We start from the raw sequence: 20,255 nt of genomic DNA, 5'->3' as shown, positions 1-20,255 counted from the left end.
TTTTTCTCTTTTTTTCTTTTATTAATATTGAAAATAGAAGACAGTCATATAATTCATTACATTTTTTGTGTTTTGTCGAATATTTTCGCGTATCAAGATTAAGAATCTGTTACTCTTGAAAAGGCATTTTTATCAATTACTTTTGAATGAATCATACACAATAAAAAATATATTGAACACGATCAGAATGATTCGATATCTGAAATAGATATACTCATATAATCGTACGATGTTACAGGAAAGTTTATAGTGTCAGTATATCATGCACTTTTCTAATCCTTTCATTAATAGGAATTATTGAGTCTTTTCATCTATCTTCATTCATATGAAAAGAACTACTTACATAGAACAAAATATATAATAGACATCTAATGAATATCCACATATCCATATGGACAACTATTAATAGACATCTAGATACATATAATAGCATATAGAATGTGTTGCTAGAGGTATAAAAAAATATTTATGTAAATATCCATTGGATAACGTAGATACTTAAAATTAGATAGAGAGAAGAATTCAAGATATCAAATGGGACATTTGGATATGTAGATCTATCTAATGGCTGTTGATTAGGAATTCATGGATATCCCTAGTACTCAAAGAGTATATCTAACATATTATGTTCTGTGTAGGTAGGTATATAATAGTTCTTAATCTGTCAATAAAAATTTAATCTAAATTTAAATTTATTTATATCTAGAATTTGTGCCATGTAATTCATCCAATCTTCAATTTTAATTCATAAATTTTCTACTCGTTGATGTGTATGATAATTTTGAACAGATGCTATATTGGGTGCGTTCTGTTTACACGCTGTAGGCATCAGTTCATGCTTGTTATCTACCAAACATTAAACAAGGACAAATGAAGCTTAGCAAGCAAGCCCAAAATGGAACGTACTCTTAATTTACAGATGATATTATTATCGATAAAATCACTCTTGAATTCTATATACAAAAAAATAGTACTCTAATATAAAGCTAGGCTATATATTTATACATTTCGGCCGATTTTCAATTTGGTTGAATGCCAATCGGCATTTAGACTGCATGCTGATTAATGAGATAAGGGGCGGGAGCCAAGCTGAAAATCGGTTGAAATGTGCAGACATCGCCCAGTTCTGCTCTAGTAACTAGAGTACTGCACTACATATAGTTTCATCACAAAAAAGGTGAACATAAAAAGATTCTAGCAATATCTGTGCCATTTTAGGCAACATTTAAAAAGCCCTTATTTCTGTAAATATTTATAGTACATTGTAAGAAATTATCGCGATATATACAGAGTGTTTTGAAATTCGCGAATCAAAATATCACAAGTGTTCAAAAAATTAAGTAAAAAAGTTGTATATATTTTTATTTAAAGCAATAGTTTTTGCAAAGGTATAAGGGTTTAAAATTTATACTTTAAACACTTTATTTATATATTTAAACTTTAAATATAGCCACTTACAAATTACATTTCGACCATCTGTCTATGAATCGCATGTTCGTATTAATATGCGCACATTTCAACAAGTATAAACAGTAATTGATCTTATGTGCCATAATTTATTAATTATGAATCATAATTATTTCACAAACTATTGTTTAAAATAAAAATTTACAAATAATTTTTTTTTAATTTTTTGAAGACTTTTTCACTGTGGTATTTTGCGAATTTTGGAACATTCTGTATACTTGCAAATAATAATTCCTACTATTTTGTGCAATTATGGTTATTTTGGCATTAATGTCCTAAACGTTATCGTTTACGACAGGAGGATATTAGTAGTTATGAAAGAAGACAGACAATATCGAGATATTTTATGAAAAAATAGTGACGAATTTATTTAAATATCACGAGGGTCGTGTGGATCCGGGAGTTTCTGCCAGTTCGGTTCAACACCCCAAATCTCGCGCGCATATTCCGCTATTGTACGATCTGATGAGAATTTTCCCGATGATGCTATGTTATGGATAGCCATTTCTACCCACTTGTTCTCGTCCTGAAACAATTAACAAGCGTAAAACTGTTGTATCATAGAGATCTTGTAAGAAATAAAAATTTCAAGTTAAAATTAAATTTGAATTAGAATTTTTTTTAAATAAGAAGGTAGGAATGATGATGAAATTGATCGATCGAAAATAATCGGTACGCAGTCATATATCTGAGATAAATCAAAAATCTTTTTTAAATACATGTGCTTATATTAGTCTAACATCTAACTTTGATGTAATTGGCATTTCTCATATCTTGATTTACATTTTCTAGTCAGTCTTTTTTACAAAAAGCTTATAAGAAAGCCTATAAGAAAGATAGTTATAATAGATTAAGTACCTGATAGACTTTGCTAACATGATCCTGCATGTTTATATAACTTTCATAATCAGCCAAGAGTAGGAATCTATCCCACTTAAGCAATACATCAGCGATATCTCGGAATTCATCAGGATTATTTGGGCTGAAAAATCCTCCTTGGATTTGATCGATACATTGTTTAGCTTCCGGTAATTTGTTATAATAATCGTATGCATTATAACCTTTTCTTTGTAGAGCCTCTACTTCCATCACTGTCATACCAAAAATGAAGATGTTTTCATTACCCATCTCTTCCGCCATTTCTACATTTGCTCCATCTAAAGTACCAATGGTCAATGCGCCATTCAGCTAAAAATAAAGCAGAACTCCATTATCTAAATCAAATTTTATAATTTACAATTTTTAAAAAATAACTGCAATTATATAAACATGTTAATACTTATTAAATAAATTAGATAAAGATTAAGATTATTCGAGGTTTCATGTTTGTCAAATAAGTTTATTATCGAGATTATCTCGTCAGATATGTAAACAAATGCGTAATCTAAAATTTCATTTCGTTGCCAAGTATTACTGACCATAAATTTCATATTGCCAGTGCCAGACGCCTCGGTGCCAGCAGTCGAAATTTGCTCGCTCAAATCAGCGGCTGGTATGATTTTTTCGGCCAGAGTCACGCGATAATTTTCAAGGAAAATTAACTTGAGCTTATCGCCGACGATCGGATCATTATTGATAACATTAGCAACGCTGCAGATGAGTTTAATGATCTTCTTCGCCAGATGATAACCTGGCGCTGCCTTACCACCTATCATCACAGTTCTCGGAACAAAATGAGCAGACGGATCTTTTTTTATTCGATTGTATAAAGTGATGACGTGTAAACAATTCAATAATTGTCGTTTGTACTCGTGTATACGCTTCACCTGTTAACAAAATATCATAATTCGATCTTATATCATATTATCTCAAACCTTATTGAATTTTTTTTCATGCAGTTTAAGATTCGGCTCTCAATAGGTGCTAGTTTGATTGTGTGAATGTTAGAGACGAGAAATACGCAATATATTAATTGTGGTGGTTTTTAACAATTAAGAAATCATTATTTCCGGAATTATTTTACACTTTTACTTTTATAAAATATTAAACACGTCTCAGTATTTGTATTCGAACCTGGATATCAAAGATAGATGCCGGATTAACCCGAATGCCATATTCTTTCTCTAATGTTTGAGCTAGTCGCAATTTATTTTCCTGTTTGACTTTAACAACGTTACGTTGGAATACCGGATCCTTCGCCCACTTCTTCAATTGCTCCAATTGTTCTAGATGAACTGTCCATTCGCTACCGATTTTCTAAATTATTAAAAAAATCATATACATGTAAAATATATATATGTGTAAGTCCTAATTATAAAAATCAGAAATTTGAATACGTTTTATTTGATAACGTTATCAATTAAAATAATTATATTAAATAAATTGTGCATTTAAAATCAAACTGAAATATTTTTTTAAATCCAAATCTATAATTAATACTTCACGTATTTGAATACTGACTTCTTCAATTATATCGGATAGATTTGGATTACAAAGTAGCAGCCATCTTCTCGGCGTAATACCGTTTGTCTTGTTTTGAAATTTCTCCGGTGTCAGTTCGTAAAAGTCTCGGAAACTAACAAAAGGAAGACATTAAACGTTTCAATAATCTTCTCAAAGCAGATTGTTAGATTTAGAACTAAGAAAATTCTACGTACACACTGTCTTTGAGAATTTCTGAATGAATACGAGCAACTCCGTTTATGGCATGACTACCAACGATTGACAAATGAGCCATATTAACTCTTTTTTCACCTTCCTCTTCTATCAAGGACATTTGACGAATACGGTCCATATTGCCAGGCCATTTAGCTGCGACATTTTTAAGATGCAAGTAATTTATCTCATAAATGATCTGCAAATGCCTTGGAAGAATACTCTCCAACATATGGGTGGGCCATCTTTCTAATGCTTCGGGAAGAACTGTATGATTTGTATAGGCGCATGTACGTGTTGTAATATCCCAAGCCTAAAAGTTAAGATATTCCAAGATGTCTGTTTCGTATGATATCCATTCTGTCACTATTAAGTGTACAGTGTAATAGCGTCACTATTAAGTGTACATTTAAATAAAAACTGAATATTGAAAAAATCGATCATTTATCAAAATAATCAAAATTTTAAATCGAAGGTTTTGTATTTTTTTGAAAATAGGATATCTTTTAATTCGCATAACTTATAGATTACCAGATTAAGAAATATAAAAAATGTTTTAAATAAAAATTATTTTTTCTTAGAAGAATATTAAAATGATTTTAATTTGGTTTTTTTTATTCAAGGTCATATCAAAGTCATTATTTTAAAATGGAATAAAAAAAATAAATTAACCTTACACATAAAAATACATAATTGTATGAAAAAGTATGCAACTGCACATTGTAAGTTATAATTTTTTTCCTATTTTAACAAATTTTCAAAAAAATATCTTTTTTTTAATATGTAGATACTAGATAATAATGTCATACGCATATGATAAACATACCTCCTCCCAAGAGAGTCTTTCAACATCGATAAGGATTCTCATCAGCTCGGGAATAGCTAGGGATGGATGCGTATCGTTGAGTTGAATAGCTACTTTATCAGGGAAAGCTTTAAAATCAGTTCTATGATGCTCCCTTGAGCCGAATTTGCTAGCTTTATATCTTCGGATGATGTCTTGCAGAGTAGCAGCTACCATAAAGTATTCCTGTTTCAATCTGAGTTCTTTGCCTTCAAAAAAATTATCGTTGGGATAAAGGACTCTAGAAATATTTTCTGCTAGATTACGATCAATCACCGCCTGTATATAGTCACCATCGTTAACTGAAAGAGTCAATAATGCAGAAGAGTCAAAATATAGAAAGACTATTGTTGTATCATAGAACTTATTGAAATTCGATACTTACAAAACTTCAAATTAAATTCTATAGGCGATTTTGCGGACCATAGCCTCAATGTGTTAACAACATTATTTTTGTAGCCAGGAATTGGACTATCATACGGCATGGCAAAAATAACCTGTATTAATAATATTAAATAAAATAGGATAATTATTATTATTACAGATTATTTATACAAAGTATCCCAAAATCAGAGATTTTCTATAAAATTTAGAAATATTTTTTTATTAAAATGTCGAGAAATTCATTATTTATTTCTAACTTTGTGTATTTTTGTGAACAAGCCTTGAATTTTGTTGAAATATAATGTCGACATATGTACATAATTTTGTCATCCATATGTTTTTCTCTTGCAGGATTTTTAGCTTTATATTTTCCATTTAATTATACTAATTGTAGATACGTCAGCATTTTGAAAAAGAGAGATCAGTCTAAATGGCAGAATTGGGTAATAACTAGTTAGTAAGTTAAAAGATAAATAAAATAAGTTAAAAAATTAATATATAAATAACTTTTAATTGAATTCAGTTAATTTCAAATGAATTAATTTTTAACTTAATTTAATTATCTTTAAACTTTAATTTATTAAATTTACTAAACAATAAATTGTTCTAAACTTGATTAAACACATAGAGAAAAATTTGATTCGTTGTCATAATCAATGATGTGTAGATCAAATCAGTTTATTCCTATTATTAATAAACTCTGACATAATATTTCATCTTATAATTCTAGTAAAAAATTATTAATTGAATATATTTAAAAATAAAACTGAAAAAATTGTGATTGAACACCCCGATGTTCTTATTATAAAAGCAGATAAGAGTAATGTAACGATTTAATGAATAAGATAGAGTACATTTCGAAATGAAAGAACTTATTAGTAAACACTTCAATTAGGAGCATTTCGAGAGGCGGAATTTTATTTTAAAAAATATTTGTATAGTAATCATATGATTTACAACAGATTTAATTTTACTTGGCAAAGCAGTTTAATTACAAGTTATATTATGTTAATCATATTACGTGTTTTAATTACATATTATATTACAGTTATATTATGTGAATTTATTTATGTGACAATATTAGATTCAATTAACTATTTTTACAATAAAACACTGTTATATCATAGTTTGTTTTTGAAAAAAATATAATATAATTTTCACTTTTTCACAAATTTTTACTCATGTTGTATCACCCTCACGAAATCTGTTATTGTTACTCACGATCTCACAATTTAAAAGCAGGATGATCGTAATGATTGGCATCATCGTCGCGTTACCACAGTGCGTTTAAACTGTTGACGCTCTACGAGAGTATTGCAATGTCAAAATTGTATAACAGTACCTCTAATTTTATATTACTAATGTTCCTGGATTTAGAATGAATTTGACATTTTTTTTGCATGACTTTTTTCTCCAATCTGTGACTTTAAGCTATTTTTGATCGATACGATTGTTGTAACCTTGATAATACTTCATATATATTAAAAGTATCAAAATATTAAATGCAATTTTATTTTGTAGTGGATTAACATTAAAGTTCTAATTTAATTGATTCTTAATCCCTTAATTTAAGATTGATTTTTAATCATTTGAACCGTTATTTCTCATCTTATTATTTAATTTATTATTTAATTAACCTTTTCTTTAAAAAAAAAAATTAAAGTTTTTTTTATCTCTATAAATATTATTGTCTATAAAATCTTCAACATTAGAAAAAGCTCAATGATTGTGCGACGCTCGTAGCCCAAAAATAAACGTGAGTCTGCATTTAGGGAACGCTATTGCATCATGCTCATTTCATGTCTAACAAGCGATAAAAAAAGAATAAAAACTTTTTATTTCAATTCATATTTTCAAAAAACATGCGAGCATAGCCAACACAAAGAGAAGATATAAGATTACTTACATTCTTAAAAATTCTATTTTATTTTTCTTTTACATCAAAATATGAAAATATCTATGTAAAAGTAATATTAAAAATCAGTTTTTTATTGTACAAGAAATATCTGTTATTTTATACAATTTACAAATAAAATATTAAATGTATCTGATCTACATTGTAATTTTCATTTAAAGTAATTTAAAATAATTTAATTTTTTAAATTAGGTATCCTGATAATAAAAGAAGTTTTTTAAAATTTACTTTTTATTTAATTTAAATTAATATAGTCTTAATGTAAGTTTAACTAAATTAGTTTTCTGTTCATTCAACTTTTGACTTAACTAATTGTAAGTTAATTTTATAAGTTAACTTAATTTAGTTAAAAAAAACTTACCCAACTCTGCCAAATTGTGATATGTAATGAAACAACATTTAACAATCTTTTGCTAAACACATACATTCTATGTATAAAGTATTATGTATTAAAAGGATTTATTACCTGCGTATTCACCCACTTTTTGCCCTCTGAAGTGTCAATTACATGGCCATAAAAATTTACTGGCAACATAAATTCTGGCCGAGCTTTTTCCCAAGGATTGCCATATCTAAGCCAATCGTCGGGCTCCTCTATTTGCTCACCATTTTTTATTTTCTGTGCGAATATACCATATTCATAACGTATACCGTATCCATAAGCGGCTAAACCTAATGTGGCCATACTATCTAAAAAGCAGGCAGCTAGACGGCCAAGTCCTCCGTTACCGAGTCCGGCGTCTTCTTCAAGTTCTTCCAATTCTTCTATGTCCAAACCCATCTACAAGAAATAGTTATATGGAATTTTATAGATGATATAGAGTTATACATATAGAATGATTAAAATGATCTGTTTCCTAAGCACAAATAGAAAGAAATGGTAAAGAAGTAAAATTAGATTTTAAGATCATGGAACACGGTTAATTTCGGTTATGTTCTTAGGACACAATGTATTCGTCGTAAAATTGCTGATTAATATTTATTTTCTATAAATAAAGTTTCTATAAATAAGGTTTCTTTATCATAATTTCCTCTATACGAATACTTTTTACATTTACTATATGATTATGTGAGTGTGCGGCAATATTTTGTTTAGTGTCGGTGATAACGAAGTGTTCTACATTTAATACTATTGTACACAAGCTACAGGCAAATGACTTTTTTACCAACATTTTTAATTAATCAAACTTTAAAAACTTTATACGTTTTAAAAACCTGCTTTATGAAAAAAATAAATTACACTTTTATTACTTAATTTTTCACAAAGTTTTATTGCAATAATATTATCCTCGAATTTCGATATATATAAATTATATTTTTAAATTAAAGAAATATACTTACAATTAGATGTATTATTCAAGAAAAATTCAAAATTGAAAAGGGAAAAATGTTTAAAAATGTAAGAAAAAAGTATCTATTGCGCTGTTCCTAACATCAATTCTTTGAAATCTGTAAGGCAAAATATTTGAATTTTGTAAAATCGTTTTAAAAATATTATTAAGACTATGATTTTGACAATTAAGAAAAAACGATTTTTCTTCACTCTAAACTAGAAATCTCCTTAATAAAAATTACTAAATAAATAATTTTTTATATTCTTCTGTATATATATAAAATGACTTTGATTAACAAATTACACAAAATTTTTGTGTGAATCGTGTAATTATTTAATAAATAGATTAAGTATACTGTGTTATCTGAAGCAAATGAAAAACTCAAGAAAAATAATTTTCATTTCCATCAATTCAAAAGAAAGTGATAAATATATTTTTAAAAATATTCCCTGGTGGAAAAAAAATTGCTGAAATTATGAAATAAAGTTAATAAAGTTTAAGGTAAATTAATGAAAATATTTGAAAAATAATGAAATAAGAATAAAGTATAATTATTTTTATAGATTAATTTATAGATTTATTAATGAATTATCGAAAACAGAAACAGGATAATGTTGGAATTAAGTTGAAAGAATGTAATCTGCTGAAAAATAATGAAATCAGTTAATATTGTAATGAAAAGCAATGAATTGAATGCCGCTCGAAGGTGTCGATTCTCATAAAATTTAGTCGTGTTCTCTGTACAATCAGTCCCTGTAATTCGTTATGCAATCGTTATGTGCTCATAATGATTGCGTAGATATTTTATATAGTATAAAAGCTGTGCAACTGTTGTTATAAACACATAACGACTGGCTGGTATAAAGAAAGACTGGTCTATGTAACCGAAGCTCAAATTATCTGCAGTCGAATTTATAACATATTTTTTGCATGCATTCTAACATTGTAATTTTATATCAATGCAAAATTAAATATAATAATATTTTGTATTAAATTATTTATAAAAGATTAACGAATTGTAATGAAATCTTAATAAATTTTAATGAAGTAATATTAAAAGTGATTCAATTTTGATTTCAATATGAAATTCAATAATATCTCATTATTATTCATTACAATTCAGAAAAAATTTTCCATCAGGGTATACCTTTAAATTTTAAATAGTCTGTAACAATATAATTGTGAAAAGGGCTCTAAGAGTCAAACGCAGTTCATATAGCATAGATATTTTACAACAAAACAAAAGTCTATTTATTAAATCTATATAAATTTAAATGGTGATACAAAATGAACATTTTAGCATGACTTCGAATCATTCTCAGCAATCTCAAAAAGAGACTAAAGTTTAAGTTTCAATCGTGTATCCTTCACATTTCACATGATTGCAACGAATTCTATTGTACTTGGAAAAAAAAAAGCGTTTATTGAAAATAAATTGCAAAGGGTAATCATTCCCTGAAAGAATTTTCAGAATTTTTACTTATATAATATGTTGTTGAAAGCGAAGAACGTAAATTCTAAAACTAGTTTTAAAGTCTTTAAACATATATTCTCATAGGCATATTACAACTTTTAAATGTAATTCCATCTCTTAATTACACTGTATAGCAAGATCCGTTGGGATATTGATGAACAAAGAAACTACGTCCAAGAAAATTAAAATAAAATCGCTATCGGCTTATAAATAATGAATAAAATACTTTTACAATGTATCTAGGTAACAGATATAGATACATATGCGAAAATGTATCTATATACAGATACAGATATTTTAAAAGTATCTTCAGATACATATAAAATACTTTTAAATTACATTTTGTTATAATTATGATAGTATTAAAAAACATATTAAATAAATTATTTATTAATCACTTTTAGTTTCGTTATTTTGAAGACATGAAACCATAATATAATAATAAAGTAACTAAAAATTCTTATATGCATCATACACATATTGTTTTTTAAAAACAAAAATCAGAGTTTCGGCACTAACAATACTTAATCTTTTACTCCTATTATAATATAATACGAAAATTCGACAAACGAAATTTTGCAAAATCTTGCAATTAAAATGATAAAATATTCATTATTAATTTTACAAACTGATATTTGTTCAGACCTTAATCACAGAAGTATGTTAACATGTGATAGAATCATGTCGTTGCTAAGGAAATATATCTGAAAATCAGATTCCTTTGTTTTTATATCTAGATGCAGATATACTCGAATTTGAATGTATCTCAGATACACCACAAAATGTATCTCTTTATACATGTATCTAGATGCATGTATCTAAAGATACTCAACACTGCTTGTAGACTTGATAATTTGTAAATCAATTGAAATATTATCAACATGATTCAGATGTAAGTATTTGAAAATGAATATAAAAAGCCAAAGAATGCAAAGAGATGAAATAATAATTCTATAGTATGCCAGTTTATGAACCTTGGAGAGCTCACATAAACTCTTGGAATCAATTCATCATTGCAGTACTTTCTCTATGTAAACAGTGAAATGAATTCCCTGTCTTTTCATCTTGTGAACAAAACCTGTACTTACATAAGTGTCTTATAAAATTTCTCATACGTATAATTTGAGTTTTTTCATGATTTTGCGAACAAGTAATTTTGCACTTAAGTTTGTTAAAAGATTATTATTCATCTCAAGGATTTTTTAAATTGAACTAAATGATATGTACAGAATGATTATTAGCACCCTTTTCATAATTGTATCGTTACTTGATGTGTAATAGAGTCTTATTTTTAATTCTTATTTCTTCCATATAATATAATAAAAAAATAATTCATTTAATACTTACGGATATTCTCTTCAAAATAGCTATGAGGTTTGTGAATTATTTCCTTGATACATCGTGTCTTAATAAATAATCGTTAAAAACTAGCGTTGCAATTTTTGTTCATACTACTCAGAAATAATACCTAATGAAATAGTTACTTTTTTCACTGATGAGGTGAATTACAATGTTCATAAAATGCTGGTATTTAATGATGTCTCAAGACATGGAAATAATCCGCAAATGACGTAAATCTTTTGAAAATAATTCATTTCTTACAATTATTTTGAGAAATTGGTCTTTAGAGCGTGTTATTTTTTAATACATTTTTCATTATATATTTGATTATATTTAATACATTTACATAAATTTATTTAAATAAAAACACTTGCCTGATACATAGCTTCGTCGCATGCTCCTTGTATCCCTAAATTGATCATTGTATTTTGCAGCGATCTTCCCATATAATATTCCAAAGATAAATAATATACTCTCTGGAAAAAAAAGCAAGACTTGCAATACAATAGAAATACTCTATTTGATTTTAAAGTTATAATTATAATAAAGTTATTATATAAACGCCATGTCATGCTATGTAATAATACATATCAGTCGTATAAAAGATTTGATATCAATAATTAGCATCAAGTTATAATCCCAAAAAAATTGCGTAATTTAATTCAACTCAAGTGAGACATATTTTACTTAATCCAAGTGATACGTATCAGTTGTATAAAAGATTATATAAATATAACGAGGGGACCCCGCTCCTTGACATATATTATCAAGGTCATGATCCTGAGAAACCTCCGACAAGTTTTACCCGTCAGTCGTTATTTGTCAAAAAGCTATTAATAAAAAAAATTTAATAAATAACATCTTATTTCTGTTACAATATTAAGAACTAATGTTAAGAATTATCACAAACTCTTTTCCTTGTATAATGACTTTTCACGTGAAACAAAATGCCAAGGAGTGCACAACTACAATCTACGTGAAGTGTGAAAGATCATCCCACACCAAAATTTAGATCTGATTTCTTTTTTGAACCTCGCTTCGCATTGTAAACTGTACGCAAAGCGAGGGTCTTTAAATATCAATTTTGTTAAATGATACTGTAATTTACACTTCTTCTATGAAATGAATTTTATCACAAAGGATTAATTAAGGTAACAGTGTAAAATAAAAAAATTTATATTTACACAATACAATCGATATATACGTATCACTTGAATTAAGTAAAATATGTCTCACTTAAGTTGAGTTAAATAATAAAAATAATTTTCTTTTAGAGATTATATTTTGGCGCCACTTGATATATTTTTTAACTTAATACAATTTTTGTCGAGAAATACATATTCTTAAGGCCTTTTTTAAATCTTTTTTTAAAAAGATAAATTTTTACTGTTTTATAAATTACAAAGATACGTATCATGTGTATCTTGCAATTTATACTTATAAAAATTTATTTATCATAAAGTATTCCCGCCTTAAACATTTTCAAATGATAATCAGTATTAAATAATATTATGTTAGAATATAATACATTTCATAAAAACGACTTTTTTAATATAGATAAGAAATTAAAGAAGAAAACAAAGAATTTCGACTTTATTCATTTTTATTAATTTTTGTATTTTGCGAAACGCTGATGTTTAATCAGCAATTAATAGTTTACTGGTGAAGAAGAAGAATTAAAAGCTTACGATTATTCTATTACATCTTGTAACATGTTCTCATGAGGCTACAGTAATTTCTCTTCTTTAATCTTCTAAAAAAATTGATATTATTTTTTTCATAAATGTTTTACTTAAAGCTAATATGTTAGATTTTTTGCTTTCTCCTTCAAGCTTCGAATCCTTCTATTTGTGTTCGATTATCTTTACGAAATACGTTTGTATTTTACATTATTTAACATTATGGAAAGTCTTTCAAAAATATATAAGTGAAATTTTAAAAATAAAAATATATCTTCATTATTAAAAGAACAGCAATGATAAGATATTCTAGTTCGATACATTTTGATGTAACATACATATTACAAAATATATAATGTATATACACTTTTAATATTTTTATACACAGAATAAGATCAATTGATATAATAAAACACAAAAATCTTTTAATATAAAAAAATATTCAGTTGCGTATTGCAGATTGCACTATACTTTCTACTTTTTGTTACGCATATCTACTTCCTTCATATTGACTGATTAATCATAATCATACTTTTGTATGTACAAAGGTTAAAATAAGATCATTAAAAATGCATATTTCACATATAAGATTTAAAATTATTAAATCTTTATCATATATGTATATATAAAACGCAGCTTTTATCTGAATTCTTATAAACATTCTCTAGATATACATGTAGCTACGAAGCACATTACATAGCATGCTATTATTGATAAATTGTATTATCCAATTTTTAATGCTCTGATGCGTTCTTTTTTTAATGAACTGTAATCGACTTATGAACTATAAAGACTTCCTATTTGCATACGATTGCAAAATATTTCTGATAAGCAAAATAATGTAATAATATAAAATTTTCAAGTTATCTTCTCAGAAAGATCTTCTCAAGAATTCTATAGATTTTCTTATTGAAAAGAAATTTTGCTTTAAAATATGGATTTAGATAGGTATTATCTTTTTATTTTATTGTATATAAACATCTAATAGTGCAAAAATATAATGAAAATTACATAATGAACGTGATTTTCTTAAATATTATTTTCCATTATCGATATTTCTCCAAATCCTTAATTTTCGATTTTATATTAATGACTGTATGCTTTTTATCTTTGAAATTCTACAATATGTATAAAGCAGCAACAATTTTGAAATTTTAATGGAACTTAAGCCTTAAATTTAATCATAGTCGATTATTCTTCTCACATTTGATTGGTAAATTTTTTATGGCTTAAAGGACCTCTCACACATATTCTGTAACCGTAAGACATACCAGAATTAACCAATCACAGCAGAGAGTTTTGACAATTCTACACTGTGATTGGCTAATTTTTACAGTACGTTAATATTTTGCAGTTAAGATTATTACAATTAAAATCTCATTGTAAACGCCGCTTAATGTAAACTATAGCATAACCATTAGCGCTAATATCATTGCAAGAGTACTCTGAATATGGATCTGTTCTTTTCAGTTAAATTTTTTGCACGAATCTTTCTTTTTTTCTCTCGATGTCGAAGAAGAAAAGAGAAAACAAATAAAACGGTGCAAAGAGTTCAACTAAAAAGAACAGACCTATAAAAGCCTACTAAGCCCGGTTCCACCAATAAGTTTATTCGCATCACATGCTCCAACATGCTTCAATATGCTTCTACCAAAGCTCCTATTTACTCCAATACGCTCGTTTGGATGCGAACAATGTAAGATTAACTCGATTTAATTTATTCTTTATCTTTTCTTAACTCCCAGCATTAGAAAAGAACATTAAGTTAAATCGAGATTAAAGTTAATTTTATATTGGTGGAATCGAGTCAGAAAACAGAAGTCTAACAGAAGATCTTAGGTTAATCGTCAATTGTCAAAACAGAGAGAAGTAATAAAGAGATTTGTACGATTATGGCAATGAAATACAAACATAATAAATGAAAATCGACTGATAAAATAATGAAATGCAAAGTTGTAGAAATCATGCCGATTTACAGACTAATTATACGAGACATGAATGGATACCTTAGGATCTTTCTCGTAATAATGCTGCTGGGTGCGAATCCATCGTGATACGAGATTGTCCTTGACACTGTGGGCCAAGGCGAAGAAATAATCGCGACTTGTGGCGACATTACGATCCTTCACTAGGGTGTAGTGAAGATGCCTGTTAAAGGTCTTCTTAAAGTTCCCAACGTTCTCAACGTCAACGATGCCACGCACCGAAATCTGCTTTCTCTTTTCATGATCGCTGTTCGGAATTGACATGACGGCGATTTAATTGGCTCGATTACGTGTAGTGTGACAAACTGCTACGTGAACGCGACCAACACGATGTGGATCGCCAAAGGCGAATGATGCGCTGCTAGTTCGAAAGGCAATGATCACCTTGCTTCAAGGTGACGCATGCGCTCGAACATTTGCGTACTTACATACACGTGGCGGCAACAGTTTGAATCGGTAAAGAGGCGTTTTCATGAGCCGCTCAAACTGGCCGTTTCAGCGAACAACAAAAAGAATCACGTGATGACTTTAGATGCGTTCAGAAGAACTATTAGAGAACGCTATTAGAGTTATTTCTATCATTCTATTCTTGTTTTATATCTAACAATCGATGAAGATAGAATAACACAAATAGTGCCTTCCAGGGATGAATATGCGCGACAGAAAAATATTGGATCTGTTTGCGCAACACGAACAGACCAATTATACAATTCTATACATAATGCACATTGGATGCGATGAGCGATATCTAATAAAAACTCTACTTTTTCGCAATTATCTGCTTTTTGACGATGCAAACTGGAGTTCTCATTGGATATTGCGTCCAGTATGCAGTAGGCATAATACGCAGAATTGTATAAAATATAGAAAACATGCATTTCGTACGATTTACGACTCTATTGTAAAATTCCTAAATTCCTAAATTCTAAATTCTTTTTATTTTAGAACAATTTTTTTTCCCTTTTTTTAAAATAAATTCTCTACTCGAAATTGTTTTGAAGAAACTTATCTACAAAATGTCTCATGTTCAAAACTAAAAAAAATCTTACTATTATAAATATAGAAGTTTACCATATTAAATTAGAATTTCGTATAAAATAAGTATTGAGTTTATTAGATATTTTTATCTCAGAATTCATTAGAAAAAATATTTCAAATGTACAAGAGATATAGGATAAATACGAAAGGAACAGCGATTATTTATTTAATATCATTTATTTATAAATTAATGCGGATGCGAATGCAGATGCAATAATGAAAACGACAAGAAGCATATTATGCATGTTATAATTCATATTCTTAACATTTTGATATCGGTCCCGATAAAAACACGTGTTCTAATAATTGTAGATATTATGATATAAAGTTGCGTCTTTATCGTTTACCGTTTAATATATTTCGTGCCTTTTCACTTAAGATCATTTTCTTCGATAGTCGTCCCTTCCATTCATATGCACACATGCGCATTTGTACACATATACATACGTACATTATACATGAGCATATGCATATACGATGTGTATATATATATATATATATTTGCGAGTGCGTACATAACGATATAATTACAATTAATGATGCAGTAGTAATAATAATATTATGCAAACGTCAACGTCATTGAGAGACAGATACAATATACACGTTTTTTCATAATTTAATTCATTATTAAACCTCCATTTAATTCTCTCAAACACAACAACTGAAAACATCAAGATGTTAGGGGATATCGCTGTAAATTAGGTAATCATAAGATCTTTAAAGTCGCTGACGAATAAATTCTATTTATACGTTGGACATCTCATATTCGCCATTCTTTTCTATTCTAAATCTTTAAAGTATCACTATCTTTTCCGACACCCCCCATTTCTCATTTATATCTTGTCGTAAAACGATTATTTTGGCGGCGTCCGATCCGCGAAATAATTATCCAAGCGACATACGACGTTCCGACGAAGACAGGACTAAGATAAATCACATACAGCCTTATTATTCATTCTCTCTCACATATTCATAAGCATTCATTCTATTTTTTTTTATTTTCTCGTTTGCTTTCATACTTCTCTCTTTTCACGAAGAGAAAAACAAAGGACATCATCGGATAGGTAAAAACACGAAGTTTATGATAACCATAAAACACATTTGTCAAATAGTACGACGAAAAAGAAGGAAGGGAGAGACGAAGGGCTGATTTCATCCTTGAAAGCAACCCCGCGCACATTGCATTGTTTGCTGGCTAAAAACATGCCGTCGCTTTTTATCGTAATAATAAACAATTAATTAATCACTAGTATTTTTCTTTCTTTCTCTCGCGATGTTTACTTCCTCAATAAGAATTGCTTTCGTGATTAGAATGTCTACGCGTGCACGATCCTTGCCGACCTCAAAAAATTAATATTCTCCGGAAATACGACGGCCAAGCTCGCAAAGAACTCCCACCGCCAATAATTCCCATCTCCCGCATGGTTATTACAAGGTTCAATCCTCGTTTTAATAATGCAAGTATTCTCCTCGATCATGTATTAGTTTTCTTACACGCGCTTTCAAGCTGTTCTCTCACTTTTCATGTTTCTTTCGTTTACTTCTAACTTAAACTTTTCTATATTTGCTGACTCAGCTGTTCGTTGGATTGTTGCCACTCTGACTTTCTTTTATTCTTCCTTTATTGGCTCAGTCTTTTTGCCAAGAGGGATTGCTGCCTTCACTCTAAAACAATTGAATAATTCATCTTTTAGAAATATTATAGCAAAAATACAAGAAGCAATAAAAAAATTCAACGTTATTCTCTTTCCATAATTTTATTGGATAGAAATAATACTTTATGCAAGAATTGAATTTGCATGTATAATTTTGTTAAAAAACGTTATTACAAAGAGAAGATATATATTTTGAGAGTTCACAATTTTCTCTTATATGTAAAAACGATTTTTATATTATTTGTCGTATTTTTATTGTTTGAAGAAATGTAAAAATTAATTATATTTGTTTATGAATCCAAATTTGAAATCAGAAGATATTAGTTTAAATTCTTATTATATAAATGAGTGATGAGAGCTATATTCAGTCATAATAGATCTTGGTGCCTAATAATGTATGAATTTTTACAATTTTCCAGTGCAAGTAAATTATACGTCGATAATTTATTTTATCATAAAAGCATATTTTCTCTACAATGAGTGCATTCAGTATTACCGCTCACTGAGCATTATTTGGTGTATTTTTGGATACAATGAAATATGCAAGAGCTTGAGCGTTTAGGAAGGGGTTGTACTAAACGCACCCATTATATAATTACAAGTAAACTGCGTATGCATTAAAATAGATTTGCATAGTAATATAACATATTTTCAATTTTTAACGCAATAAATAAGATAAATTTTTTTGCTTAATAAAAGAGAAAAAATTTATTGCACTGTTTTCATAGAAAAAAATTTTCTTCATAAAATTTCTCATAAATTGAGGAAATCTCTATTCAACTTACTTGGTGGTAATTTCACTGATCTTTGTTTGCACCAAGGCCAAATTCTGATCGATCTGCTCCTGATTCGTTTCATAAACCTTAGGCAGTGTGAAAAGAGCAACCACTCCTGAAAGATAAAATGGACCGATTATTGAATTGATTCTATGCATAGTAGTAAAATATAGAGCACTTTTGTACAATAAAAGAATTTACCAATTATAATAAGAGTCATGCCATTGAACCAAGAACCCACATAAGTGAGACACCATAGCAAAACGCCAAATTTAAGAGAATCGACGAAATCTTCAACGAGGAAAAGTCTGCGCAATTCACTGACAGCTGCATTAGCATGTGCAACTGCAACATCTGCGACTTCATGCACTTTCTCAGCTGGTAATGTCAGATCCAGATCAAGAATGTCTCTACAATACAGATAACGGCTTAATTAAAGCGAAGTTTATTCAAAATTGTCATAAATAAATTAGCTAGATTGTTTCAATATTTAAAATATTTAAATATTATATTAACTAAATATTATATTAACTTTTTACACATCCGTATATACAACAGTTATTTTATAAATTAATAAATACACATTGGAATAGGAATACACATTACTATTATCAATGTCGTCCAATATTTTGAATTATTATATTCTATGATAATTGCTTTTCAATAAAATTATGCAATTACTCATTTTGAAAATATGTTAAACGAAATATGTTAATCAACAAAATAAAGAACGTATACATGATGTTTTTAAAAGATTTTTCATCATACTTTTATACTTACTTGAATGGATGGCCGTCCGAGGTCTTCTGAACTGCTTGAAGAACCGTTTTGTAGATACGGAAAATAATGGTACCGCTAAGAGCAAGAAGTGACATATAAGCCAGCACGCTAATCAGACTAAAATAGGCCAATGACAGAAGTACACCCAGTATCGTGCCGAACACAATTCCTGACTTTTTAGGATCGCGCCAGTATATCAGAGCTGCCACTGTAAACAGAAATAAATAAAGACATTACAAAAAAAGATAAAAGAAAAATCAAGTTAGTATAAGATTGTAAATATCTTACTTAATAATCCTTTATTTTTTTTAATTTAACGTTATTGGCAAATTAAGATTGTATTAATTAATACGGAATACTATATACACATATGTGATCGTTTAAACATTTCTTTTTATAATGATAAATATCACGTCTATATTGCACAACAATTATATCGTTATTGGCATTGTCAGATCCTTCAATTAATTTTAAATCAATCTTTTAAGTTTTCATAGATTTCAATAGGAGTTTATTAAAAAATAAAGTTTATAATGCAGTTGTCAATAAAGGTAACATCGCGATGTTACCTTTATTGACAGTTCCGTTACAAATTTTATTTTTTAAAAAACTTAAAGATATCAAGATATCTTTCATCTCGGTTGATAGTAGTTAATAATCAATAATAGGGTGACCAGAAGTTCACTTTTTCCCGAACATGTACTCCTTTGAAAGTATTCGGGGACGTCTAATCATTCTAGCCAGATTTCAGCATCCGGGGTATTCTTTTCAGTTTTTCATTTTGAAAAAAAGCGAGAGATCGAAAGTTATTAAGCCCATCACACATGAAATATGTACATAGAAAACTAATCACTAGATTATTACTATATATATCTTTAAATTATCTGAAAATTATTAGGTATTATAAATAAAATATCTGAAAATTATTATCATACAGAATGTCCTATTTTAAATAATGCATTAAGATTTCTCGAAGACTATGATAGAT

General features: G+C 28.3%; 1 protein-coding gene across 1 annotated transcript in view; it reads right to left on the bottom strand.

Moving 5' to 3' along the window:
* LOC108689143 (glycogen phosphorylase) overlaps window positions 1-20,255 on the bottom strand; it is a 48,450-nt gene continuing 28,195 nt past the window's right edge. Inside the window, exons 3-17 of the mRNA XM_018195782.1 lie at window positions 19,268-19,475; window positions 18,689-18,897; window positions 18,497-18,602; window positions 17,668-17,721; window positions 15,040-15,289; window positions 11,729-11,830; window positions 7,672-7,986; window positions 5,292-5,403; window positions 4,889-5,208; window positions 4,065-4,375; window positions 3,868-3,982; window positions 3,481-3,663; window positions 2,886-3,233; window positions 2,326-2,655; window positions 1-1,993 (exon numbers count right to left, since the gene is read on the bottom strand). Of these exons, the coding sequence (XP_018051271.1) occupies window positions 1,838-1,993; window positions 2,326-2,655; window positions 2,886-3,233; window positions 3,481-3,663; window positions 3,868-3,982; window positions 4,065-4,375; window positions 4,889-5,208; window positions 5,292-5,403; window positions 7,672-7,986; window positions 11,729-11,830; window positions 15,040-15,289; window positions 17,668-17,721; window positions 18,497-18,602; window positions 18,689-18,897; window positions 19,268-19,475 (3,119 nt within the window). The 3' untranslated portion in view covers window positions 1-1,837. The remainder of the gene's footprint in view (window positions 1,994-2,325; window positions 2,656-2,885; window positions 3,234-3,480; window positions 3,664-3,867; window positions 3,983-4,064; window positions 4,376-4,888; window positions 5,209-5,291; window positions 5,404-7,671; window positions 7,987-11,728; window positions 11,831-15,039; window positions 15,290-17,667; window positions 17,722-18,496; window positions 18,603-18,688; window positions 18,898-19,267; window positions 19,476-20,255) is intronic.

This window comes from Atta colombica, unplaced genomic scaffold (assembly GCF_001594045.1).
Source record: "Atta colombica isolate Treedump-2 unplaced genomic scaffold, Acol1.0 scaffold261, whole genome shotgun sequence".
Classification (NCBI taxonomy): Eukaryota; Metazoa; Arthropoda; class Insecta; order Hymenoptera; family Formicidae; genus Atta; species Atta colombica.
The sequence above is the reverse complement of the archived record's forward strand: the minus strand, read 5'-3'. Positions and strand labels throughout refer to the sequence as shown.